Here is a 27,649-nt window from a genome sequence, read left to right on the forward strand (position 1 = left end):
CCTCCATAACTAATTTGATACGCTGCTCACTATATGGTTTATTCCAAACCTTCTCAAGTCTCCTGCGGAATCCTCTCATCCCACTCTCTCAGCCAAGAACGTCTTCATATTTCACTGAGAGTTCCCCTTTCTTCCTTCCTCATTCCACATCACTCAGATGTTTTCCTCCACTGCCTCTTCTATTTGCCAAGACAAATTCCTCACCAGGTATTCTTGATTTCATTCTATCCTGTCTTCTCCAGCAGATTGCTCCCTCTTATCAATGCCACTCAAATATCTTGAATTTCTTCCATATCTCTCCCATCCTAAGAACTTACTTAATCTAACCCTCTTCAATAGCAATTGCTGTCTGTTTCTCCTCCTCTCTGTGGCTGAACTCTTTAAGAAAGTTGTCCACTCTCTCCACTCTAAACTTGGTGCCTCTACTTAATCTTCTTCTAAGCTCTCTACAATCTGGTTTTTGACATCTTTATTCAACCAAAATCAAGTTTGAAAGTTACCAGTAATCTCTTTTAAATTCAATTTTATTTTGATTTCAGTTCCAGATTTTCTCTTTCCCCCAACTATTGAGAAGGAAAACCAAAAACATTACAAACATGTGTAGTCGTGCAAAATAAGTGACTACATTACCCGTGTTCTAGAAATGAAGCTATAAAGGAGAGAAGGGAAGAGAAAGAAAGAAGGAAAAAGAGAAAAAATTTATGCTTCAATCTTTAAAAAAAATTTTAGAGATATTTTATTTTCCAATTACATGGAATAACAATTTTCCACATGTTTCCCAAAATTATAAGATTGAAATTGTCTCCCTCCTTTTCTTCCAACCCTCCCAGAGATGGTAAGCAATTTGATCTGGGTTATACCTGTATAATCATGCAAAACATACGTCCATATTGGTCATTGTTATAAGAGATTACTCACAGAAAACCAAAACCCCCAAATAAAAACATGAATAATGTGAAAGACAGTATGCTTTGATCTACACCCAACTCCAACAAGTCTTTCTGTGGAGGTGGAGAGCATTCTTTGTCCTAAGTCCTCCAAAACTGTCCTGGATCATTGTATTGCTGAAAGAAGCTAAGTTTTCATAACTGATCAATGCAGTTACTGTGTACAATGTTCTGGTTCTGCTTGTTTCCCTCTGCATCAGTTCATGTATGTCTTTCCAGCTCTTTCTGAAATCATCCTGTTCATCAATTGTTACAGTCGATTTTCTACTTGCTACTTTTTGTCACAAGAGAAGGTTCCATTAGTTGGGGGGGGGGAGGATTTCTCTCCCTCAGAAATGTATGTAATCTTACTAAAGGTCAAATCAATCAATAAAACATATTTTAAAAGTTTTTTTTAAAGCAGGTAAGAAAAATCTAACATATCAGATAACAATCAGTTCAACTTGCATAAGAGTATCTACAAAAATAAGAAATGACAAAAGCCTAAAGATGGAAGTTAAAAGATTAAGGGGGTCATTCATGAACATAACAAGGAACCATCCATAAAACCTGATTTTATAAATTACTTTGATGAAAGCAAATATGGCAAAATTGGATAAAATTTGAAAATGGCATACATCAAAGTTGTTAGAGCTGATGATCAATACAGGAAATATCAATAATTCCAAAATGCCTCCAAAGGTTAGATGGATGATAGGAATCTAATAGAAATACTTGCAAAGCTCTACATGGGAGATAATCAACAACTTTCATGAACAAAAAATCAGGGACACATGGCCAGATTATCAGTTTATTTGAAAAAGATCTGGGTGTCCCTGTGACCTGTAAGTTCAACACGTGTGAGTTGTTTTACTTGGGAGCTAAAAAAGCTACTTGGGCTGCCTGAATGAGAGGCACAAAATCTTGCCCAGGGATGTCCCATCTGCCTAGCTGTTGGCTGCTGCATCGTAGGAAGGGGACTGATGAATTGTGGCACGTTGAAGCACAACCAGCATGGCCAGTGGCTCTGGAGCCATCCTGTAAACCTACGGACCAAACGAGTCAGGATGGCAAGCCTGCAGAGGTACCTTCGGTGGCCAGTGCAGAGCAGTCATTTCAAAGGGACTTCAAGACTTCAGAGATCGGCCTGGAGAACCGAGAGATGAAATGGGTTGTCCATGGTAGCCAAGCCAAGAGAAACCACGGTCTTCAAAACCCTATTGTGACGCCATCTTTCCTTCCACTACACCATCCTGCCTCAGAAATATTCACGGGAGACACAATCACGGTCTGAGAGTATCTTAAGGCTTCTTGGAGGTTCAGAGGTTTCGGACTCATTCTGCTTGGCTTCCAGAGGGCAGGATGAGGAATTACGAGGACCCCTGCCATATGGGCTCCCCACATGCAGGTGGTGACACAGCTTGGTCTTAAAGAAGAGATGGAGAGCCCGCCATTTTGTACAGAAGGAGAGGATGGTGAGTGTGGAATAGGGAAGATACTGTTAGATGGTGGAAATTTTTTTTCTTTATTCTTTGTTATACAAAATGGGCTTATTGACTAGGAGAGCTGAGGGATATATTTCGCAATAATGGTGATGTGAAAACAAAATATATTATTTTAAAAGAAGAAACAGTTCAAACTCTACAATAATTATAAAAAGTCAAATAAAAAAACACAGAGATATAGTGTGAAAATCCATGAAAAGTTGTAAAAGTGGATGCTGGTGTGTGTGTGAAGAAATGCACACAATATGACAAATTGTTGGCGCTATGAAATGGGCTGATGTTTTTGGAAAGCAAGAAAGTGAGAGGCGATCCGAGCCACAGAACTGTTCATCCCCTTAGAACTAGCGATGCTGCTCCTAAAAGTCCATCCCAAAGTGATCCTGATAGAGTAAAAAGGTCTTTCCACATTCTACTCCTCTTTGTTTATAATGGAAAAAACTTGGGAAAATCACGTGTGCTAAATCGGAGAAGAGCCACATAAATTGTCGAGGGCCTGGACTCTAATCGGGCCCTCAGAAATGGCCAAGAAGACCAGGTGCCTGGAGGGGGATCACCGTCGGTCACTGACTCATGGCCTGCTTTTCACCGGGGCAAAGGCTTCTGGGGCCTCCATGATGCTCTTCCCCCCCAGATGGGAGGCAGGAAGTCCACGGCACAGAAGCGAGTACAAAAGGTCCAGGAAGAGAAAGCTACGCGTTCCACGTGCCCGAGGCAGAAAGCACTGATGGGGGCTCAGAGCCGCAGTCGGGCATTCCAAGGAAGCTGCGGCGCCAGGCACACCCAATCCATGAAACCTTCCTGTACAACCCAGCTGGGCTCCAGGCGCTGTGGCAGGTGTGTGTGTGTGGAAACAAAGAAAAAGGGCAGTAATGACTGGGCGCCAGGAGACCATTTTCAGTGGAAAGATTAAACTTGGTCGGGTATGATTTTCTTGTAGATCCCATTTGCTTTTGTCCTGTGACTGTGCACGTCCTGGTTCTCCGTCTCCGCTCTTAGTTCAGAATTCAGCTGGTCTGTCCTGGGGGGCGTCTAGAAATCGGCTTCTCTGCCAACACAGATCTAGTTTTGCCTCAAAGAATTTTACTGACTTTGGGGAATATGTGAAAAAGCAAGGGAGTCAGGGCGACTCAGGGGCTGGAGAGCCAGGTCTGGAGACGGGAGGTCCCGGGTTCCGATCTCGCCTCGGACACTTCCTGGCTGTGTGACTCTGGGCAAGTCACTTAACCCCCTGGCCTAGCCCTGACTGCTCTGCTGTCTCAGAATGGATACGTAGACGGTGAGGGTTTGTGAGAAAAAGGAAAGAAAACCAAGGCCCCTTTGGGCTAGAGCACAAGCAAAGAGCAGCAACCGGAGCAAGATGCTGAGAAGCAGCGAGTGAAGGACGGGATTTGGCGTTTGATTCTGGGAGCAAAAAGCCATCTGGGGAGCTCTCTGAGGCTGCGCCTGCCTTCTGGACCATCCCTTTCTGCAGTCACTAAACTCTCCTGAAGAATCCTCAGGGTGCAGAGAACTTCCCTGGAGGCAATGCAAAGCTCTGCTGGGGCCCATTGAAGAGGGAACAGAAGCCTCGCAAATGAGAGCTCCGGGCAAAATCCCTGGAAAAATCCTTGAGGAATTTGGGGTTGGGAAGTTCTCCAGAAGAAACAGCTTCGGACATCCCTAAAGCCTTTCGTCATCTCCTCCGGGCCGGGCTGTCCTGCAGAGGGAAACGTCCTGTTTCCTGGCCCTCCAGGGTTGGGGGTCCCCCGTCCCCTGCCTCCTCCTGTTGGGTAGGCTGGATGGGGGTCTTCTGCAGCCTCACCTCCCTGGGTGGGCCTTTGGGCAGGAGAGCAGCCCTGAACGTCACCTTCCCGCTGGGCCAGCTGTGCCGCCGGCTCCCTCCCTAACCCTACGGGCAAATCGCTGCTCCCTTGGTCCTAAGACCCGGAATAAAGCCTCGCCTCTCTGTTATAATTCCATTTATTAGCTCTGTGAGATGGGCAAAGGACCCCTGTGGGGTGCTGCGGATAGACAGTCAAGTCTAGAGTCAGGAAGACCCAAGTTCAAATCCTCAGACGTTTCCTAGCCGTGTGACCTTGAAAAAGTGGCTTCCCCCTGTTGGCCTCAGTTTCCTCATCTGAAAAATGAGCTGAAGGACACGGCCAACCCTGCCAGGATCTCTGCCAAGAAAACCCCAAATGGGGTCACAGAGGTTAGGAAACAACGTAAAAACGGCAGAAGCAGCTCATTGTTATCTGAGTCTGCATCTTAGCGACTCGCCTGGTCCTCCAGGTCTCCCAAAGGCAGCCGGCAGGTCTGTCACCGAGCCGGACGCCCGGGCCACACTGGCCTTCGGTAAGAGGAGGCCGGAGCCCCTTCTCTGCTGACACAGCCAAACGGCTCATTCCTGAACTCACGGTGGCAGGAAGACGACCCAGCTGGGAGGGAGCCGCCTCTGGCTGCCCCTCACTCCCGCCTGGCCTTGGCATCAGGTGCCGCCCTCGAAATCTCTGGCTCCTCTTTTGGCCTCAGCTTCTTCTTCTATGAAACAGGGTCTCTGGACATGGGTGGCTGCTTCCTCTCACAAGGACAGACACTCCTCAGAGGAGGGACGGTGTCCTTCTCGGGCTTGTACCTGGTGACACATCCTGGAGGCTCAATAGAGGCTTGTGGCACTGACTGGCTACGAGATGCAGGAGTCTGAAGAGGGACGGACAGCGGCTCGCAGAGCCCCTGGACAAGCCTTCCTGCATCCAAACCCCCAAATGACGTTTGTTTAGTCCTGGGAACTTTTACGTCCAACAGAAGTGAGGCGGGTCCAGCTCAGGGCTGGAGACGGGGATGTTCCCGTCCAGTCACTGTGCTCGGACGAGGAGCCGTGAGCGACCTGCCCCGGGAGCTTCTGGGAGAACTCCGGGATTAGCTTTCTTTTTCCTCAATAAATCTTTCCCTTCCATCACAGAATCCATCCTGGGTATCAGTTCCAAGGCAGAAGAGCGGAAAGGGCTGGCCATGGGGGTGAAGGGACTTGCCCAGGGTCTCGCAGCTAGGAAGTGCCTGGGGCCTTATTTGAACCCGGGACCTCCTGACAGCAGGCCTGGCGCTCCAGCTGCTTCTCTCAGATCTCTCTCGACTCCTCCAATGGGCAGATTCTGTCCCTTTCTGTGGTCACTTCTGCCATCCATTGTCCCCTTCCTCTCCAAGTCCTCAGGTCACTCTCCTGACCACTGTCCTGTGCCCAGCCACAAGGCCTAGGACTTGCCTGGGGAAAGGTCCTGGGCTGGTGCCTTTGCCGCCAGGTACAGCTGGGTTGGGAGGCTCCAAAGCAAGCTGCCTCCTCCGGGCCCTCCCTTCTGTGGCTCCTGGCTGGACTCTGCACATCAGGGTCACCCAGAGAAAGGTGGGGGGCAGCAGGCAGGTCCAGTCAGTCACGGGGGGCAGCTTGTGGCCTTCTGGCAGTCCCAGACCTGGCAGAAACATTTCCCTGATTCAGGAGACATTCTGCGCCACACGCTGGGGTGGGCGGCCTGTGGGGGTGTTGAGGCCATTGCAGAGGAGGTCAGGACACGCCCCCACACACACCCAGGGCGCCCCCACAGCCAAACCTTTGTATTTCCACCCACCCCCTTGGGGCACCCAGTGCATGCAGCTCCCCATAAGGGATGGCACCTGCACACCACACACTGGAGAGCCCAGGAGGAGCCTTTTAAAATCAAAGCGTCCGGGGCAGCAAGGGGGACAGCGGACGGAGAATCATGCCTGGAGAGGGGAGGTCTTGGGTTCAAATCTGACCCCAGGTACTTCCTGGCTGTGCGACCCTGGGCAAGTCACTTAGCCCCCTTGCCTAGCCCTCACTGCTCTTCTGCCTTGAACCCTTCCCTAGTATCGACTCTAAGAGGGAAGGGGTGGGTTGAAAAGAAAGAAAACACAAAGATATACCACGGCGATAAGGCGGGTCCTCAGAGATAGCTGCAGTGCCGACTCTGGGCCACAGTCCAAGAACCAGGGGTGGTAGAGATGAGGAGAGACGCCAGCAGGTGAGGACTCTGGACTGGCCTGAAGCCAGCGTGGCCAGAGCAGAAACCTAAAAATACACCCCGGCAAGGCACGGAGGAATTCTTATTTACGAAGCTGGGGGGAAGAACAGGCGGTTCTGGAGGGGAAAAGGTTCCCCCTTATAGAAATGGGGAACAAGAGGAGAAAATGCGGGACGCGGTGGTGGAAACGGGGGGGTGGACAAGAGAAGGGCAGCGGGCCGTGGGCCGGAGAGCCAAAACCACTGGAACATGTGCTCAAAAAGCTACCCTCATGGACACGGAGAACCTCCTACTTAGAAAAGAAAATCGGGGCAGATGGGGCTCGAGCCGGGAACTGGGAAGGGAGAGAGGGAGGGAGACAGAGAGACAGACAAAGGGAGTCTCTCCTCCTTTTGTAGGAATTAATGGCATTGGGGGACCCAGCAGAAAGCAAACCAGGCGTGGAGGGGGGGACCCGAGTTCAAATGACCCCAGACACTTCCTAGTGGGGTGAACCTGGGTGAATCACTTCATCCCTGTTAGTAAGACAGAAAGGAAGGGGTTAAACAACATTTTTTATGGTATTACAAATGAATAAAAGATGAAATTTGTGACTGAAGGAGGGTCTGTTCTTGTTGCTTCTGAATTGTGAAGTTTGTTCTTTTTATAGATGCTGAATAGTTCTGGGGGAGCCTCCCAGGCTAGTCAGGAGACGCGTGAGGGGCTCCAACGAGGGGCTCCAGTGAGGGGCTCCGACGAGGGGACGTTCGCTCCCTGAGCACAGTGGAATCCGGGCGAAAAGTTGTCTTCGGTGATTCCCGAAGCAGAAAAACCCCAAAGCAAACAGCTGCCGACTGTGTGCAGCCTGAAGTTCCACAGCCTGAGCCGGACCAGCGCACTGCAGCCGTCTCTGCCCTCCAGCCCGGAAAAGAGGGACTTTCGTCAAAAAAGGCAAAATGTTCCGAAGAGAACATTCACGTCAGGGCCGTGCTCGGTGCATGACGGCCCTTCACGTCCTCTAACGAGCAATTTCTGCCGTTGCCAGATTGGACGCATCGTCTGGAAGCCTCGACGTTCTCCCCCGATCAGAGGAAACAGACGGGAACTCTCTAAAGGGCCCCCAAAGGACGAGATCCGGAATGGACACGTGCAGGACATTTGGGGAAGGAAGGGGGAGCCTCACCCCAGAGGCAAAGAGAAGGGCAAGATCTGAGCTGATCCGCCAGAAGAGAATAAAATAAAAAAAAGATATTAAAGACAGAACAGGGGGCAGGCAGGGAGCACAGTGAATAGATTATCAGGAGGTCCTGGGTTCAAATCTGGCCTCTGACACTTGCTAGCTGTGTGACCCTGGGCAAGTCCCTTCACTAACCCTGCCAGTTGAGCCCTAAGAACCGACACGGCATCGACTGTAAGCTGGAAGAGGCGCACGAAAGCCGAAGCCTCTCCCGACCCCTTTCCAGTTTGTTCTGGATGGAGCTCGCTTGTCCGTGCGCTCGCTTACTGCGTCCGCACTGAACCTGCAGCTCTCGATGCCTCTTTGGGCATCTCCGGCCCGGCGTGGTGGCCGGCCCTCAGCAGCCGCTTCCACTCACTGACCGCCCGAGCTGGAGGGCTTTCAGGGAGGGCAGGAGGCACGATTTCCGCCCGGATCGCCACTTGGCCTTGTTCTCCCGGGTTTCTCGCCCTGTCCGTCCAGTCACTCGTGGTTGCCTCCTCATTGGGTCAAGGTTCCGTCCTCCGTCCCGCCTCCCCTCCGTCTCTCGCCTCCTCGGCTCCCGTTGGTCAAACTGTGGTTTGTTCCCTTTTTTTAGCCTCTCCTTTTAGCATTCTGGGTGTTGGTTCTAAGGCAGGAGAGTGGTTAAGGCCAGGCCATGGAGGCTAAATGACCTGCCCAGGGTCACAGTCTGAGGCCAGATTTGAACCCAGGGCTGGCTCTCCATCCTGAGCCCCCCCCCCCCCCCCCCACTGCCCTGGTCCTACTTTCAAAGAGCTGGTCTGGCTTCTCTGAAAAGGTCAGTTGTGAGAGGACACGGACACGAGCCCCAGCCGCTGTCCCACCTCCCCCCCTTCCCCCCCCCCTGAGGTCTCGGCCTCCCACACAAACCCTGGGGGTCCCAGACCCGGGGTGCCAGGCTTTGGGGAGCAGCCTGGGCTGCAGAAGGCATGCTTGCCCGCTTCCCGAGGTTGTGAGCCTGGACCGCCCGCATCCATCTCCTCCCTGATGGGCCTTTTTTAAAACCAGAAACCTGCAGTGACAGAGCCAAGGTCTTCATTTCTAGCCCCCAAAGGCCGGAGGTCAAAGGGCACCTAAACCAGATGGGGGGCCCCTTCCATATGACGTGGCTGCTGCAGTTGCCCTCTCAGGACACAGGACTCAGCGAGGGAGCCTCCCTGGCCTGGCCAGACAGTACCGAGAACCCAGGGCAGCCTCGGCCCTTCCTAGAGCTGAATGCTGAGAGGGGCCGCAGCGATCAAAGCTGTTCACCCAGACGCCCGCCATAGGCCTGTCCCACTGGGCAGGGGAAGACCCACCCCCTCCTCGAGGCAGAACCTTTGGGCCTCTTCTCCCACCAGGACAGGGGACGCTAATGGCCGCGGTCCTGGCCCTGGGGGAGGAGTCCAGGCTCTGCTTTCTCAGGGACGCCTGGATTGCTTCTGAGGCGGCAGCCTGGGCAGAAAGAGCTCAGTAAATGGGAGCAGGCGTCAAGGAGGGATAGGCTGACTACCGAGGGCAGATGGTCCAGGCACCCTGAACGCCAGAGCTGGAGGCTGGGGAAGGGGGTGGGGGGTGGAGCTTTCCTCTGTGCAAACAGCAGGAGCTGCAGGAAATTGGAGGGCCTCAAGCCTGGCCCTTGTCCCTCCCTTTGATGGGGCCAGAAGGTTCTGGCCTGCCCTAACTGGACCTGGAGGAAAGGGCTCCCTCTCCCTTCAGAGTTGGATGTTCTGGTTCCATGACCAATGAGAAGAGCTGGAGGTTTCCTTATTTTAACCCTGGTGGGGCCCTTCACCTCTTCGGTGTATGATGCAAATACAAATTAGAGTGACAGAATAAGAAAAAAGTAATCAAAGCAGAAAATAGATAAACTACAAATTTGTTCCAAAATATACTTACATTAAATAGAATCGACATTCGGTGAGGAGATGTACATGAACGGTCCTCTGCCCTCGGGCTCTCCCACGGAGCCCGGCGCCAGGACCTCCCCCCACGCACGAGTCCGTGGGGAGGTCTGAAGGGTTGGGAAGGAGCTGAGCAGAGAACCAGCCCTGGGGGGGCTCTTACCAAGGACGGCCAAGCTCTAGTCTTGGTCCTGATTTCTTTACATTTCTCGAGAATATCACCAATAGGCTATACAGTACGGATTCAGAAAAGTAAACATTTTAAAGCAAACAACTTTTTAAAACCAAATACACACAAGTTCTTGCTGTATTTATGTGGAGTTCTCCATGTAAAATGGACAGCTAGGAAGGTTCTCTTCTTCGGTACAACACGGTCACGGGACGTGTACAAGCCAGTGGGGCGGGCGGGGAGTTGGAGGGGGGGGGGAAGGAAGATGCTGAATATTTGTTTTTTCTTTCTTTTTTTAAGTGATAGATACAACTTGGAGGTGCGAAATCATGGGCTGCCATCCATCATCATCTGGCGTAACGCTTAATGTAATCTTCAACTTTATTCCGGAAGTCCTCCTGGAGGAAGCGGGGAGAAAGGGGGAGAGGAGAGGAGTCAGAGACGCATCGCGGGGGGTGCAAAACTGTCCGAGACACGCCACAGGGCAGGCCTTGTGGGGGGAGCTCGAGCACGACCCGCAGAGACTTACCGGCTGGGAGCCTCCATTTCTCAAAGTCCTGGATGGGGGCAATTCTACTCTGTCACTGTTCTGGGAAAGTCTGGACCGCTTTGGGATTCCATGAAAAGGGAATGTGATGCAGAGGGGAGGGGGCTCGGGGCGGGCATCCCGGCAGCCTCCAGGAGTGACAAAGACAGAAACTGCCAGAGTCGCCCCCAGGCAGAGGGGTACAGTTTGCTTGGGGCAAGCCATGGGCCTCTAGGAGGAAGCCCTGAAGCCCTCTGAAGGCCCAGGTGTTGGGGTCAGTGGTAGGGACTGATTTCTCACTGCAGACCCCCAGAAATAAGGCCCTCGGGCTGGTGACCGCAGGTCAGGAGCAGCCACAGGCCGAGGGGATGTGCAGGGGGTCATCGGTGACAAGCCTTGCGGAATCTCCTGGGCAGTCTAGAAGGTTTATGGCAAAGACCTGCTCCCCCCCCCCCCGCCTCCCATTAGATCAAGGGGAGCAGCTATTGGCTCTTTCTAAGTGGCTGCCCCCACCCAGCCACATCCCTGAGGCTGCCCCACAGCTCTGTCCTCGGGGCATATACGGAAGGATGGCAAAAAGGGCCTCCATCCTTGGAGTTCACGTCCCCAGATGGAGCCATTTTCATGCTACTCGATTCTGGCCCCAATGCCGCCTTTTTTTCAATCACTCTTGGCTGGCCCTTTTGCTAGTAACCCCCCTGCCTTAGCACCAAGCACAGACCAGGCACAGACGAGGGCGCACAGGCCAAGGCGGTGGCCCTGGTACCTCAGAGGCCAAGGAAGGGGGCCGGATCCTGGCTCCTGAGTGACGATGGGCACACTGCTCAATTCCACTGAGCCTCAGTTTCTTCTCTATGAAATAGGGATGATAATGTCTGGATAATCTGCCTTTCCAGGGTGATTTATGAGGAAAACATTTGGTATGCCTTAGAATTGGAACAGGCCCCCTGCACCTATTTGCTAAGTGGTTGCTGCTGATGCTCTGAACAAGCTGGGTGCTCAGACATCATCTTTCACACAAAGAGGGTGTTCCTGAGGCAGAGCCAAGATGGTGGCTTAGTAGCAGAGAAAGCTAAAACCGCTCTGAGAATCCTTCCAAACCAATTTTTAAAAAGCACCTCAAAATGACACGAGCCACAAAACCAACAGGACAGAGCGAGGAGCCTCTCCCACTGAACACAACTTGAAAGGTAGGCAGAGAGAATTGATTTTCATGGGTTCAAAGAGGAAGTGGAAATAAAACTACACACAGAGGAGTGCTGGCCGACCCTCCCCCCCAGCCCTTACTGTGCTAGATTCTGAGCCTGGTCACAGGCCAACTCTGGGATCCTGGGACCCTGCCTAGGCCAACAGCAGGGCACCTCTCCCCCCTGAAGTTCCAAGCTCTAGTACTGTTATGCCCAGTTTCGGTCCCAATTGAGAGGATGAGTTCACACCAACAATGTAAGGGCAAAAGGAACTGTATTGCTAACTCAGAGTTAGGGTCCAGGACACTAAAACTAACCTGGACCCCGTTGTGAGGGAAGTGTGGGCTTTTAAGCTAGATGCAGAGCATATACAAATGTCCCAGAACCTAGTTACACTGTGCTACAACGAACGTCCTGTTGTTAGTAACCATGGGTTCTCGGACAAGTCCTGACTGGAAAGTCCCTAGCTTGTGGTTGCTTGGTTCCTGTGTTATAACTTTGGGGTCCTACAGTACCAGTCTGCAGTGAGACCCAGAAGTCCAGAGTGCTTGGCCCTTTCAAGCCTGTGCTGTGGTGAAGCTCTTAGCCTCAGGGCAAAATAGCTCACAGTGCTGAGTCCTGCAAGCCATCAGCAGAGGAGACAGAATCAGTAGTTTTCCCAATTCCCACTCTATAGGCAAAAAAAAAAAAAAGGCCAGGAAAATGATCAAACAGTAGAAGCAGCCATAGAAAATTTTTACAGAGACAAAGAAGAGCAAAACTGATTCAGTAGAGGACAGTGAGAGCAAAGCAACCCCATATAAAATTTCAAAGAAAAATGGGACGTGATCTCAGACACTGGAAGAGCTCCAAAGGAATTAAAAAATCAATTAAGAAAGGTGGAAGAAAAATGGAAAAAATAAATTTAAGTAATGTAAAGAGAAAATATCAGCTTAAAAGGCACAATTGGTCAAGTGGAAAAAGAGGCACAAAAATCCAATAAAGAAAAGTCTCATGAAAAGGAGGATCGAAAGGTCATGGAAGAAAATCAGTCTTTAAAAATCAGAATTGAGCAAATAGAAGACTTCATGAGACAATAAAACAAAATCAAAAGAATGAAAAAAAATAGAAAATATGAAATATCTCACTGAAAAAACAACTGACCTCAAAAATAGATCCAGGAGGGACAATCTAAGAGTTATTATACTACTTGAAAACTGTGACCAAAAAAAAGGAAGAAAAAAAAAGCCTAGACATCATATTATAAGAAGTTATCAAAGAAAACCGCCCTGATAGTCTTAATAAGAGGGTAAAACAGAAAGAATCCACAGATCACCTCCTGCAATAAATTCCCAAATGACAACTCCTAGCAATGTTAGAGTCAAGTTCAAAAGCTCCCAGGCCAAGGAGAAAATACTGCAAACTGGAAAAGAACAATTCAAATATCATGAAGCCCCTGTCAGATTTACATAGGATATGGCAGATTCTACACTGAAGGACCAGAATTGGGAATATGATAATCTAGAAGCAAGGGAATCACTTACCCATCAAAACTGACTATATTCTTTCAGTGGAAAATATGGTCATTTAATAAAATAGAAGATTTCCAAACATGCCTGAAGTCCAGTCTTAAACAGAAAATTTGGTGTTCAAATACAAAATTCAAGGAGCATAAAAAGGTAAATAAGAAAAAAATTTAAGGAACTCAATAAGGTAAAATAATTTCTATTCATACATAGAAATATAATATTTTAAACAGAATTATTATTATTATCATAGTAGTTAGAAGAAGTATATATAGTTAGAGGGTGTGATAGATAGTAAGCTGTTTAGGATGATATGCAAAAAAAAAATCAAGAGGTGAAAAAAGAGGACTGCACTGATAGAAATGGGAAGAGAGAGGTAAAATGGGGTAAATTATATCACATAAAGAGGCATGGGGGAAAAAACCTATTACAGTAGAGGGGAGGATGAGGGTGATGACAGGTAATATTCACTGGAATTGGCTCAGAGAGGAAATAACAAGCAGAGTCACTGGGGTATAGAATCCTATCTTACCCTACAGATAAAGAGGGTGTCTCATATCTACTTTTTCAGGGAAGGTTCTGATGAGCAGAGTCATTGGTCTCTGGGAAACGATTCCTGAATGGTCACTTTCCCTTCAATCTCTTTGGATGATTCCACTTGGCTTCCAAAATAATTTTCCTACAATCAAGATCTATGTCACCTCTTTTCTCAAAAGCATGCAGTGGCTCCAAATGCCTCTAAGAGAAAAAGAAAACCCCTTAATCATTCAAGGTCCCATCTTTCCATTCTTGTACTACTCAGGCAGTCTCCAGCTGACTTATGTACATAACTTGAGCTCTCTTTCTCCCCCCTCCACACATCTCTTCATTCTGGCCATCCGTAACTTTGGGCTCCTTCAAGACGCAGCCCACAGACCTTCTAAGGATTCCTGGGAGAGGAAGTGGCCTTGACTTCGTGTTTCCTGGGGCACCTTTTTGGTTTCCATACTTGCTGTCACACTGGAACCACCCTTTCTATGTACATGTCCTTTTTCAGATATTTGAATCCTCAGAATCGAGCAGTGTTTTGCCCCCAAAAGCTTAACACAGAAGTGAAATCTCCACATAGATGAGTGATAAGAACACAACCACAGGTGGTGAAATAAATAACTTATGAGGTCTTCGGCTTTTCCCTCTTTACTCTGTTTTTAGTACAGACCATCACTGGGCATGGGCTGAGGGTGGGGGTGAGAATGAAAAGGAATTGTTTTCCATTTTACTGCCTCATATATAATTACAAGATAAGATATGGTACATAGTGGTAAGCCTCTCACCCTCTGCCATGATCTCATTTTCTAGATAGTCCTGGGTTGAAGAAAGTTCTTTATCTATCTCAGAGTACTGGCAAGGCTTTTGCTATTATAGGAATAGAGACTGAATCTGGCATTTTAGTGGTCCAAATAGAATTCTCAGTGAGGGAACTCTCTATGCTAATGCAGGTCGATTCTTTCTCTGAACTTGTCCAGGATCCTATGTGTCATAGGTAAGATTTGAATCCATAACTCTCTGCCTTTGAGAATGACCCTCATTCCATGCTCCTCTATTTTACTGAGCACTCAAATATGGTCTGAGCAAAATAGTAACCTCTTATATTCTCATCAGAAAGGTTATGTCTAGTTCTCTGGTCAAAATGTTCCCGACATCACCAGTTACTACTGGTCATTCCAAATTGGCTGTCCAAGAGATACCCCAAACTCAACAATCCCAAACAGAATTTCTAATTCCTTCCTTATCCACTCTTCTGAAATATATCTATTTCTATCCAAGGCAACCCCATTTCCCCCATTTCCCATGTCTATAACTTTGGTGTTTTCCTCATTCTTTACTCTCCTTTATCCCTGAAATCTAATTATTTGCCAAACCTTGATGTTTCTATCTCTGTGGCATCTGACCCTTTCTCTCCACTCAAACAAGTTGCCATCTTGGTTCAGACACTCATCACCTCTCCCCTAGACTACTGCCACAGCCTCCTCATTAGCTCCCTTGCCTCAAGTCTTGCCCCACTCCAGCCTATCTTAACCATTACAGCTAATGATTTGCCTTAAGTGCCCCTCTAACCATGTGACTTCCCTACTTAGTCAACTCCAGTGTTTCTTACTGCTTCTAGGATCAAATAGAAAGTTCTTTGTTCAGCTTTTAAAACCCTCCACAACCTGCCTTAACATCACCTTTCTAGCCTTGGTGGACATTACTAGAACTACTGTAATTTGCCCACTCTCTTCCTTCGAGGCAAAGCACATTTCAGACTTCTACAGGAAGCCTTTTCTGATCCATCCCCTCAACTGCTGGTGATTTCCCTCTCCAACTACCTTGTATTTACCTACTTTGTATTCTCTTTCTTTTTATGCCATCTGTGTGTATATGGAATCCTTGTTGCCTCTCCTGTTGGAATAAGCACTTCATGAGGATGATTTAATTTATTAAAATTGTATCCCATGCCTCTTGGATACAGTAATCAACTGAACTGGTCTAAGTTCTGCCAGTCATGGCCTTGAGTTTCTGGGTTTCTATCTCCCACACTATTTTACACACTCCATCTTCTCACTGTGTGGACCTTTCCTCATGGTATCAACATTTCCACATGGTTGCCCCCAAGCAGTCACCTTCTATTTCCAGAACATGTTCTAGGAGTCTGGGTTATAAATAGAGAAGCTGCTCATGTGGCTATTTGAGGCGAGCCACTCCAATGAATTCCAACATGGAAGCTTGTCTACTGACACCAAATTTTAATAAATCATGGCAGCCTGGAGAGGAAACCGTAAACACCCAGTGCTTAATTATGTTGCTGCTGATTGAGCAAACATACTCATTTAGGAAAGAAATAGACAGCATTTCTTCTGGCTGATTCTTTTTTTTAACTCTAAGGGAATCGAGAAAATGAATAGTCTCAGTTTCCAGTATTATGAACAAGAGATGTCACAGTTAGTCATTAGCATGGCTTGAGGATGGTTTGGAATTCCTATGCAGATTTTGTTTACTCAAGGTTAAAAAGGTTAGGCCTGGAAAAATATCCCCTTTCTTTTCAGACTCCAGAGCAGGAAACAAGCTCCTAAAAGACCAGAATTCAAATGGAAGGCTGCTAAATACAGTCTTTATAAAGAACTTGATTCTCAACTGGCACAGTGAAGGCTGTAAACACTAAATTACTCAGAATGAGTTTCCCTTTTTCAGGTTCAGGGTCATTTTCATTAGCAATGCGTATTCACACAAGAAAACTGGGGTGAGTGGGAAGGTGCTCTTCAAAATAAATGTTTTCCACTAAAGGAAGAGGAATCTCCTATCCCATGCTTTAATAATACGACCCTCAGTGACCCTGGGGAAGTCTGTTCAGTCACAATTAACTTATTAGTGATGTCTCTTGAGAAGAAGAGGCAGGGAGACTTCTGAGAGACTCCAGGAGGAAGGAGGACACTGACCAGAGAGTGTCCTAGATTTCAATCCCCGGCTGAAAAAAGCCTGAAGAGCTTTTATGAGGAGGCTTGTTTGTTTTCAGAGGGAAGGACCCATTAGGGTCTGATGGGTCCAAAGGGCTAGATCTGATTCAGTGGAAGGAAAATGAACAACTTTAAAATCTTTAAAGCTCCCTAGTCATATTTCAGGAGGTAGGGGGTTCCCTAGCAAAGGGCGATTTCAAGCAGAGGTTGGGATGGTGTAGATGAGAACTCTATGATCTTAAGTGTTCTTATCCACCTTAGGGATTTTGTAGCTTTTCTTAATTCAATGTGGCTCAAAAATGACTACCTAATTTGTCACTAGGTAATTAGGTCGAAATTAATTTTTATGACAATGAGGAAATAAATTTGCTACAATTTCTAGATTTAATAAACTATGACAAAGAAAGCATTCCTGCAGCTAAATCTGTATGCTTCAGATATCTTCCTTCCAAATGGAAACCTATTTCCATTATGGAAGCATATCAAACTAATTACTGGCCCAGAAAAACAATGCTCTCTATGAAATATCTTTGTGAATTATCCTTGGTCTATGTATTAAATTTAGTCTTCAGCATTCATACAGAGATTCATTAAATGTCAGGATAGAAAAGTAAGGCAAACTTTATTGAACTAAAACAGAAGGCTCAGGGAAAAAGGTAAACCTGAATTGTATTCTCTGCTTTTTTATCAATATAAAAGAGTGAAAAAGTTTAGATTCTGCAGTATTTGGAATGAAGTCTGAGAATTCATCTATTATAACAAATCTCGATGGTTGGCAACTTGTGGGAAGCACTGTGCATCTGAAAGACACAGAATTAGCACTGGGGGGGGGGGGAGGGGAAGTGAATCTATTTATGGAACTTGTTTACTTCCAGGATAAATATTTTTTTCTTTCTTCCTAGTGTCCCAGATCTCTCCCCTCTGTAAAATACCTTCAGGGATACTCCTCAGCTGGAGTTCGAAGAGGATGGCTGCTGCTTCAGGTCCCTACTTCTATGGTTCATGAGCCCCTTCTGGTATACTTCCCAAGAAAAATCAACCCAGAGACTTTACTAGCTTTTAGAGAAGGGATTTACTAAGACGGAAGAGAGATGATCAGTAAAGATCATGCTCTCCCAAAGCCTTCACCCACTCATCTACAAACACATACAGAGTCCCTAGATAGAGTGGGCCCAAACTTAAAATACAATGGTAGTGAGACCTGTAAGGGGGGGCAAAAAAGATCCTAGTTCCTAGTACTAAAGGGCCTGGAAGTCCTTTGTTTCTCTGTATGGTCCTCAGGTAGCTGCTACTGGGTCTGGTGACTCAGACATTCACAGACTTTTTTTCTGGGCTGAGAAGAGTCCTGTTTCTAGTTATCTCTCTCTGTCTGAGGGGCTGGACTTATCATCTGTGATGGTTATAATGACAATTGAAGGAGGGTGGGAGGAAGGAGAGAAAAGTCTCCCCCTTCCTTGTACTGCCTTCTAGTAGAGACAAAGGGGTATGTCTCCTGAGCCTGGACTCAAGGAACTGCTGCTTCTCTGTAGAGTGATTCTTTCAACCAGTCACTAGATTTTCCCTGTGGGATACTACTACCTTCATTTGGTGGTTGAGGCTTTATAATCCTTTCAAATTGATTATCACACATTGTTTGGACTGTAGGAGAATTGTTCTACTTTAGGAATGCATAATTATATTATAGATCTATTTTGACTTTACTGACTGAGCGTGAGGAGAGAAATTCTCTCCCTTATAGTCCATTGATGGGCAAACTATTCCCTACGGGGCAGATCCAGGCCATAATTTTCCCATCACTGCCTTACATTTACTATATTCTGGGCTTTCTTTAACTTTATCCTCTGAGGCTGTCAACTCATCCCCACTGAGGAAATAACAATGAGAAATGGAATAACCTAGAAATACTGCATTAAGGCTTGTTTTCTTCCCAATAATCCTGTCAAGGTAGGTACTAAGGGCATTTCTGATCTTCTGAGACTCAGGTCAAAACTGAGATGAGGTCATATTGAGGCTCTTGCCAAGTGTCCTTGGGGCTATACCCCACTGCCTTTGGCAAGGAAGATCTAAGCCAAGAACTTCAGAAGGCAACCCAGAGCCATCTGAGTTTTGTAAGTAAGGTCACATAGCTGCTACTTAAATCCTCGAGGCCTTGTGCTTTTTGTATATGAGATTCTAACTCCTGCAACTTTGTTTTAGAGAATACTCAAGAGAATTTGAATTGAGGTTTAGTATGCCACTCTGGATGTTTCTATATAATTGTATATGCACACACATTGAGTTTGCCATCCCGCCCTGAGGGAAGGAAGTTGGCTTGTTTCTCCGTCTATGTGACACAGAAGTCTTGGCCTTTTCTAGGACTTTTTGCATTTCTTCCATGACCTTTTGATCCTCCCTTTTCCATTTAATCCATTCTACTTTTCATAGAACTCTTTTTTTCATTGGATTTTTGTGCCTTACATTCATTTCTTTTTCCCATTTATTTTCCACCTCTCTTATTTGATTTTTAAATTCCTTTTTGACTTCTTCCAACACTTGAGAACAATTCCCATTTTTCTTTGAAATTTTGCATGTGTTTGTTTTGGCTCTCACCATCCCCTATTAACTCTGTGCCTTGCTCTTTGTCTTCACAGAAATTTTCTATAGTTCAGTATTTCTTTTGCTGTTTGCTCATTTTTTTGCCTCTGGACTTGGAGTTTTGAAAGCTACTGATTCTGTCTCCTCTGCTGATGGCTTGCAGGACTGAGCACTGTGAGCTCTTTTGCCGTGGGGGTAAGGGCTTCATCATAGCACAGGCCAAGTACAATGGATTTCTGGGCTTCACTGTGGGTTGGTGCCAGGGCCTGACACTTCAAGGGGGGTAGGATGGAGCAGTGGGGTGCTGTTGGCGTAGGCAGGATATCAGGATCCCAAAGTTGGCCTATGCCCAGGTTCAGAACCTGGCAGAGTGGCGCGGAGTGGTGGGTGGCCAGCACTCCACTGTGTGCAGTTTTGCTTCTGGTTCCTCCTCATCCTGTGACTCTATCTGCCTACCTTTCAAGTTGTGTTCAGCAGGAGGGCACCCGCATTCCATCTTGCTGTTGGTTTTTTATTTCTATCTTTTTGGGGAGTTTTTTTTTTGAATTTAAACATTTATTAATAATCATTTTTAACATGGTTACATGATTCATGCTCCTACTTTCCCCTTCACCCCCCGCACTCCCCCCCACCCACGGCCGACGCACATTTCCACTGGTTTTGTCATGTGTCCTTGATCAAGACCTATTTCCAAATTGTTGGTGGTTGCATTGGTGTGGTAGTTTCGAGTCCACATCTTTGGGGAGTTTTTTAAAGGGCTGACAAAGCAATTTTAGCTTTCACTGCTTCTAAGCTGCCATCTTGATTCTGCCCTTTTTTGGAAGCCCTTACTTGGCCTTTGGGTAAAGTGCATCTCTTGGGTCAAGGTATAGATGACTCCATATACTCATAACAGCTTTTTAAAAATCTTAAAAAAAGATTTTAAAAAATCTTTTAATATTATGTTTTTTCCCAATTACATGTGAAGACAATTTTTAATATTAGTCTTCTAAAATTCTGAGTTCCAAATTCTCTTCCTCTATTTTTTCCCTCTCTCCTCCTTGAGATCATAAAGCAATTTGATCTCAGTTCTACATGTGATATGTATATTTGTACAAAACACATTTCATATTGGTCATGTCATTCTGCTTTATAAAACAGAAATAGTGGCTGGGATTGTAGTAAGAGAATGGGCTACGAGGAGGTGAGAATGTTCATTCTTTGTCCTTCCCCTAAAGGCCATCCATCTGCTTTACTGTTGGGAAGCACATATTAGGCAACCAGCCCCTTGATGTTCCTGACAATTCCAATAGTGCTGGGTCACTTAGAAAATTGAGGGTGGGCAAGGAGAGATGGTAGAAGAGAATAGAAGCTTGTGGTCATTGCTGTCAACCCACACAAAGGAGTGAATAAAAGACTTGGCACACCACCTCAGAGACTGCCATTGTTTTTATTTCTTAAAAACTGGTAACTGTTTTTTCTTCCACTCATCTCATTTCTCTGCCTGACTATGGCATGGCTGAAAGGTGGGGCTCTCAAAGGTTATGCCAGATGTTCACAAGCTCTGGCAGACCCTGCCAAACTGGAAAGGTCCCAAAGACTTTGCATTATCAGTGCAAAATACAATGAAATGAAATCACCAGTCCTCACAGCATAAAAGGGATAAATGTAATATATGGAATATGCGAATCGAACAATTCACATAATAAAAAGTACTGAAATATTTATTCTGTGCCAAGCACTCAATAGCTTTTGAAGAACGTTGACTATATATAAGACCATGAGCCAGTAACTGCTGTTATGCCAATGTGCTTGAACATTACAGACATCATCTCATTTAAGCTCCAAAACAACCCCGTAAGGCAGGTTCTCAAAGAACTGTCCCTATTTTACAAATGAGGAAACAGAGGCTCAAGAAATGTCAAATGATCTGCCATGACAACGTAACCACTAAATTCTCTCACTGTGTTTGACATCCTTTTGTACTGGTCTTTTGAAAAGGGAGTCTGTTCTAGTGGCAGGAATGAATGAAAAAAGCATTGAGAACTAACCATGTGCCAAGTACTGGGCTTCATTCTGGGGATTCAGAGAGAAAAGTTCTCAAGAATCTCACATTCTCAAAGGAGGAGACAACACACTTGCAGGGAAGATGGCAGGGCCTTGTGGTCTGGATGGCAAGAAATGGGTTTGGCTGGAGGGAAGAAGAGAGAAAAGGCTCCTGTCCTCAAAGAGTTTATGTTATAGTATCAGTGGCAACACAGAGTGGGGGCCAGAAGGGTTTTTTTGGCCTTTATGATTTTGGAATCATAAGGATGGATGGTGAGTAGAATACCAGGCCAGTTGATTGACATTTCCAAAGGCAATGATAGTATATATTTGATTGCAGTTTTCAGAACAAGAGGAAAGAGGAAGGAGGAGCCACATACAAGCAGTGGACCAAGACTGGGATGAAGCAGTATGGTCCCAGGGGCCTTTTGAGCTGCAGGCCTTAGCTCTAACTGGAGAGGGTGCTGTTGGGAAGGAAGATGGCCAGGGTGAAACGGGGTGATCCCAGGAAAGTGCAGACATTCCAGGCTGAGCGAGCTGGGAGCCAAGGGAAAGGACCTGGCAGGAATGTGGATTTTGTAAAGAGAAACATATGAAGACTGTGGAAGTCCTCATCAGCTAGGTTTGTGAGTGAGGAAAAACTTTGTCGGTGGCATCCTTTAGGAAGAATGAGCTGAAGGACAGATCGGAGCATGAGAAGAAAGGGCGTGAAAGCAGAGAAAGTGGGCTAGAGGCTATCACCAGAGTCTGAGGGACTAAACTAGGAGGGTGAAGATCGCTGAGGAAGGAATGACAGAATGTAGTCATTTAGGGGGGGAAGAAGGAAGCAACAACACTGTTGCTCCAGTGTCTGGGAAGATGGCAGCATCATCAACGGAAAAGAAGGAAAGTGGTTTTTCTGAAGGGTAAGATCATGTTCCATCAAAGAGAGAACGAAAAAAATTCCTTCATTTATTTCATTCTTTTTATTGCCCATCAAGTGAGCCCATTTTAACAGCTTATCTGAAAGAAAATCTTGAAAAATATTTGAAATCATACACAAAAGGTAATTTCAAGCTTTAGTTGTTAGCCTTTGTCAATCACTCGGCAAGTTCTAAGGATATTGGAAAAGTATGTGCAAGGTCTGCATTTAAGAGAACATTCACTCCCACTCCCCTAATTTCCTGACGTTCCTTTTGACTGGAGAGCTATTTATACCCTTGTTTGCCTGGATAGATTTCTGCAACGAGAAGTAGATTTTAAGAAATGTGGAAGAGTATCACCTTAGCGGAAAAAAAAAGATCTTAAAATGAAAAACAAGTCTTGGTTGCTGAAAATTTCTATTCCATTGTGACTACAGAATTCCTTTCCTCTGAAACCACTAAAGATTTTGTGATTATTTGGCCTCAATCAAACAGAGCTTTCATTTTCTAAGCTATTATCTTTGGCCAATTGATTAGTTCACTCTTGAAACAAGTTTTCAAGTAACTGTTATTAACTCCATCCTTCAGAGGGAAAGCTGATGCTATCCTGGGCTGCACTGGGGGCCAAACCCAGAATGAGGGAGGGGGGGTTGCTCCCCTGGCCTACATCGGGTCACATCTGGGAAGCACATTTAGGAAAGATACCAACAAGCTAGCATTCACTCAGAGAAGAGGGAACAAACTAATAAAGAGACTCAAGACCACACAAAGGTCACTTGGAAAAGAGGGGAATGTTTAACCTGAAGAGAAGGCTTATGGAGGACACATGGAGGTTCAGGTCAGGTAGGTGAAGAATTCCGATGCAGAAAGGTAAATCTGATTGGCTTGGTGTGGCCTCTGAAGGCTGATCCAGAAGTCCTGGCTTTACAGAAGGGTTTCAAGAAGGGACTAAAGGGCCAATGATCAGAGATGCTGGAGAAGGGGTTCATGTTCAAGATGTGGGTTCGACTACACGCAGAGGCTCTCTCTTAACTCAGAAATTCTATGATTAGCAAGTTGAAGGTTGTAGAATTCATGCCTTATTGAAAAACCAAATCCAAAAAGGAATCTGAAGAGAGTCTGTCTGTCTCCATTTCACAGGCTGCTGTCCTCAGCTCACCATTTTTAATGGATGATTTATGTCAGGCTTGCTGACAGTAATAGTGGATTCAGGAGACAGGATGAGAAGGACGGCCAGGTTTCTGAGATTGGGAGGGCCACAAGATACTGATGGTGAATCATGGTGAACTTTATTTCATCACAGCCAGTATTTTATAGGGCAATGTTACAGGAGCTAAAGGATTAGGTCATCTTTTTACGTGGACAATAGTTAGTAATGATTTACAATCTTAGTACAATGTCAGTTTACCTGGCTGAAGCTCAGAGTTTTCTATAGGATAATAAATCACAGATAAATATGTAAACATTTAGTCCAGATTCTCAGGGAAATATCTGCTTCATTGGGTTTATCAAGAACAGCCAGTTATTACCAGGTACAGCAGGGAGGGGTTAGGAACCTCGGGTTGGATCATGGGACTATGTGACTGATTCTAGCTAGGCTATGGCTATGATTTTATTAGGGTCCACTCTCACTACTGGGGGCTCCAGATTTGGATGGCATACTAACCTAATTCTTAGATGGCTCAAAAAAGCAATAAAATTGAACAGAGAAATGGCAAGGCTGACATTTATGCTAAGAGAAATCAATGACACCAGTATAGAATGTGGGAGGCCTGGGCTCCCAGATCTCCTCTCTGAAGCACCACCAACTTGTACCAGAAGCCTTTCCCCATTCCCCCAAATGCCAGTGTTCTTCCTTTCATGCCTCCTTGTATTTGCTCACTTTAGATTTGTTCTATATAAACTTTAGTATGTGCTCATCTCTTAGGAGTTGGTACCAACTCATTCTTTGTATTTTCTAGGACTTAATGGTGCCTGGGACACAGAGACACTTTAGATAAATGCTAGCTGACTGGCTGACTGAAATGAAGTCAAAACAGTTCTAAGGCTCCTCCTACCCATCAGACTGGCAAGATGACAGAAGAACAAAATAACCATTACTGGAAGGGATGTGGGAGGACAGATTCATTAAATGTGCACTATGGGTGTGCTCGCCATTGGATCTACCATTTTGGAAAATGAACTGGAACCATACTCAGAAAGTCACTCAATCAGACTCATATACACCTCTGCCTCGGTGATACTCCCAGGAAGCATGTACTCCAAGGAGAACAAGGAAAGGTTCCTGTGTCTACAAGACTGTTTCTAGCTGTACCTTCCGCTGTTGTCTTTCTACCTTTCTCTGTATCCCCAGTGTTAGGGTAGTGTCTGGCACGCAGTGGGTCTTAATAAATGCCTTGTGATTTGATCTGAAGAGCTGAACAAATTGTGGTAATTGAATTTGGGGTGATTCTACCGTAAGGAACTTAAGGAATGAGTCACACAACAGACTCAGAGAAATACAGAGGCCTGCATGAACTGAAACAAAGTGATGTGAACAGAAACAGAACAAATCATTCAAATTCAAAGAACAAAACATTGAAGTGGTGGGGTGAGGGAGGGGAAGGATACTGAAAGGCTTTGGAATTTTGACTTAAGTAACCATTGATTCTGAATTCAGAAGCTGAGAGTAAAAGCCCTCTTCTATCCCTGTGACAGACCAGAGGTATAGAGCCAGAATCTTCTCCATCTTCTCTAGCATGACCAAGGAATTGGTTTGTTTTTCCTGATTACACATATATTTGTTCTAAGAGAGTGCTTCTAGGCTCATGAGACATGGGGGAAAAGTGGGGATGTTTTATTAATTGAAATTAAATTGATTATATATTGTTATTGAACAAGTTTAGGTCGGTGTACTGATGTTCAGTACATGTTCTCAAGGAAACATTTAATTTTTTAATTAAAAAAAATCCTCACGTTTCCTCTTAGAATACTGTGTTTTGGTTCCAAAGGAGAAGAGTGGTAAGGGCTAGGCAATGGGGGGTAAGTGACTTGCCCAGGGTCACATAGCTGGGAAGTGTCTGAGGCCACATTTAAACCCAGGACCTCCCGCCTCTAGGCCTGGCTCTCAATCCACTGAGCCATCTAGCTGCCCCCAAAACATTTAATTGTGTTAAAAAAAAAAAGGTGAAATTGACATGTAGCAAGAGTAAACAAATGTAAAAATATAAAAATCAAAACAAGCTAATGTCAAATAAAATGATGGAAGGACCCAGGATTTCATAAGGGCGGCTACTTCCTCTAAGAGGCAGTTCACTGGCCTTGTATGCTTCTGGAGACTGCCTTGAGCTGATGTGGTCAAAACAATTCCCTAAAAGGTAGATCCGTTATGAGGACGAGCCTGGATAATCCAGGGATCCTGGTGAAGTGACTTTGCAAGGTCTTGACTGCTTGGTTACCTCTGAGAAGCCTACTAGGCAATATAACCACTTTCAACAGGTTCTGTATGCAGTCATAATTAATTCTCCTGGGAAATTAGTGCTACAGAAGAGTGATACCATCGCTGTGAGCTGAGACAAGTCCCTTTCTCTTCTTTAGGACTCAGTTTCCATAAATGTCAAATAAGGGGGCAGACAGGCTAGATAATACATTATTTTCTACTTGGCAACTAAGCTAATGTTCCTGACAAAGACTTAGTCTCCAACAATCTGTGTGGTGAGAAACCATCTGGTTTGTTTACTGAAGCACTGACTCACCTTGTCCCGTAAATGGTGCTCTGCAGCTTCAATATTCAAAGGATCATCAAAATTCAAAAGGTCCTTAAAGGCAAGAGAAAGAGTGAGTGAGTTTGTGAAATGTCACTTTCCTTTAAGCCAGGGGTTCCCAAACTTTTTTGGCTTCCCGCCCCCTTTCCAGAAAAAATATTACTCAGCCCCCTGGAAATTAAATTTTAAAAAATGTTAATAGCAATTAATAGGAAAGATAAATGCACCTGTGGCCACCACTGCCCCCCTGGATCGCTGCAGCACCCACCAGGGGGCGCTGGTGCCCACTTTGGGAATCACTGCTTTAAGCGATGGGTGACTGGGACAGTGATCAGCAAAGTATGAGCTACCTGAGAGGGCCCCAAGGGAGCCAGTATTTGTGTTCCCTGGCTACTGATTCAGAGGGAGAAAGGAAAAAAAGACTCCTGAAGGACCAGAGTGTCACACAGGCTAGGCTAACTTAGAACTCACTATTCAGTATGAAAATGGTTATCACAAAGGTCACATGAATCTCATGGCAAAGACTAGGGTATGGGAGAAAAGCAATGCCCTACTATCAAGAGACCTGGGTTTGAATTCTGAATCAAAAGTGCGGAGGGAGAGTATTTACTTCATAGGGCTGTTAATGAGGAAAGCAATCACTCTCATGGTGCTTCTGATGATGGTAAGCCCTATTCTGGTGCCACTTCTGATAATACAGTAAGTAGAAATAAATTTGCTCTACAAAAAGCATCTTACTGGTATGTAGCAAAGAACAAGGCTAATAAAGTGAAATTCCTTAACCATAAAATTTATTTCGTAAGGCCCTCTTTGACTTAGCATATTCCTTACTTGCCCTTTTTGACCCACTCAAGTGTCCTGTGTTGTTCAAATTTGCGAAAATGCAGAATAAGCAACAGTACTAGAGACTTGGTGTAAGGGCCTCTCCTCAAACCCCAAAATTCGCATAGGGAGCTTCATGTCATCGGAGGCTGGGCAGGATGCTGGTAAGATTTATTCTTTCTTATCTTTTAAATTTTTCACAAACAGTTACAAAACACACTATGCAGTCCCCAACATATATGGAGAAGGTCCTATATTCATTACAAAGTATTTTTGGGAAATCACATGATAAGCATGAGCCACCTTCTTCTCCCACAGGACTATGAGAGCTCAAGGCTCAAAGATTAGGCATCAGATAATTTTGCAAAGATACAGCCACTCTAAATCTCCATCATCCCTAAGAAGAAAGAAGTTGACAAAAACAGGCAGAAACGTACTAGTCTTACAGGTGAGAGTTGTTGCTTTACATCCATGCCCTTGTTGGACCCTCACCAAAGCCAGGAAGTGTCAGAAGAGAGATTGCAATGTGGGTCCTCCTGCTTCTCAGTCAAGGCTTTCTTCCCTACTGTGGGTTTTTTTTTTCTATATCCTATAACACTGATTCTATAAGGAGACTCAAGAAATGTGTGTATCTACTTCTTAAAAAATGCACAAACCAAAATAAATTATAAAAACCAAAGCCCAACCTTCAGAGCTGGTATTTATACAGTATTTTAATGCTGGCAAAGGGCTTTACTCATGGATCTACTTTGATCCTCCCAATAACCCTGTGACATGGCCATTCTTCATTTTCAAGGAGAACCCATGTCCTTGGGGGGATGCCTTGACTTGAGAGTTAATCACTCACTGGTCCGCAGTCTTTAAAGTCCGGAAGTTTACTTCTAAACGGTTTACTTTGATGACTTCGTTAATGACAATTTTGTCTTCCTGGCATTTAGAAAACCCTTTGGAAGGTCGAGGTCCCTTACGGTGGTGTGCAAATTACTGCGGACAAAGTGAAACAATCCCACCAACTGGCGTATACTAAAACTGTATGACTTCCCAGGGTTTTATATTTTTAAACTGTTTCATCATGCAAGATGTCTTCTTTTGCTCCAATCACTTTGCTTTGCCCAATTTGGCATTGAGTTCACAAGTTTTTGATGCATATTCTTTAATTCTTTATCATGAAACTACC

The 27,649-nt window shown here is 45.7% G+C and overlaps 1 protein-coding gene across 2 annotated transcripts in view; it reads right to left on the minus strand.

The window, feature by feature from the left end:
- Positions 1 to 10,015: 10,015 nt before the first annotated feature.
- Positions 10,016 to 27,649, minus strand: part of UBE2F (ubiquitin conjugating enzyme E2 F (putative)) — a 108,085-nt gene continuing 90,451 nt past the window's right edge. For both annotated transcript variants that reach the window (XM_044673325.1, XM_044673324.1), the window contains exons 9-10: positions 25,642 to 25,704; positions 10,016 to 10,113 (exon numbers count right to left, since the gene is read on the minus strand). In XM_044673325.1, coding sequence (XP_044529260.1) covers positions 10,063 to 10,113; positions 25,642 to 25,704 — 114 coding nt within the window. In that variant the 3' untranslated portion in view covers positions 10,016 to 10,062. The remainder of the gene's footprint in view (positions 10,114 to 25,641; positions 25,705 to 27,649) is intronic.

The sequence above is a fragment of the Gracilinanus agilis genome, chromosome 4 (genome assembly GCF_016433145.1).
Source record: "Gracilinanus agilis isolate LMUSP501 chromosome 4, AgileGrace, whole genome shotgun sequence".
Taxonomy (NCBI): domain Eukaryota; kingdom Metazoa; phylum Chordata; class Mammalia; order Didelphimorphia; family Didelphidae; genus Gracilinanus; species Gracilinanus agilis.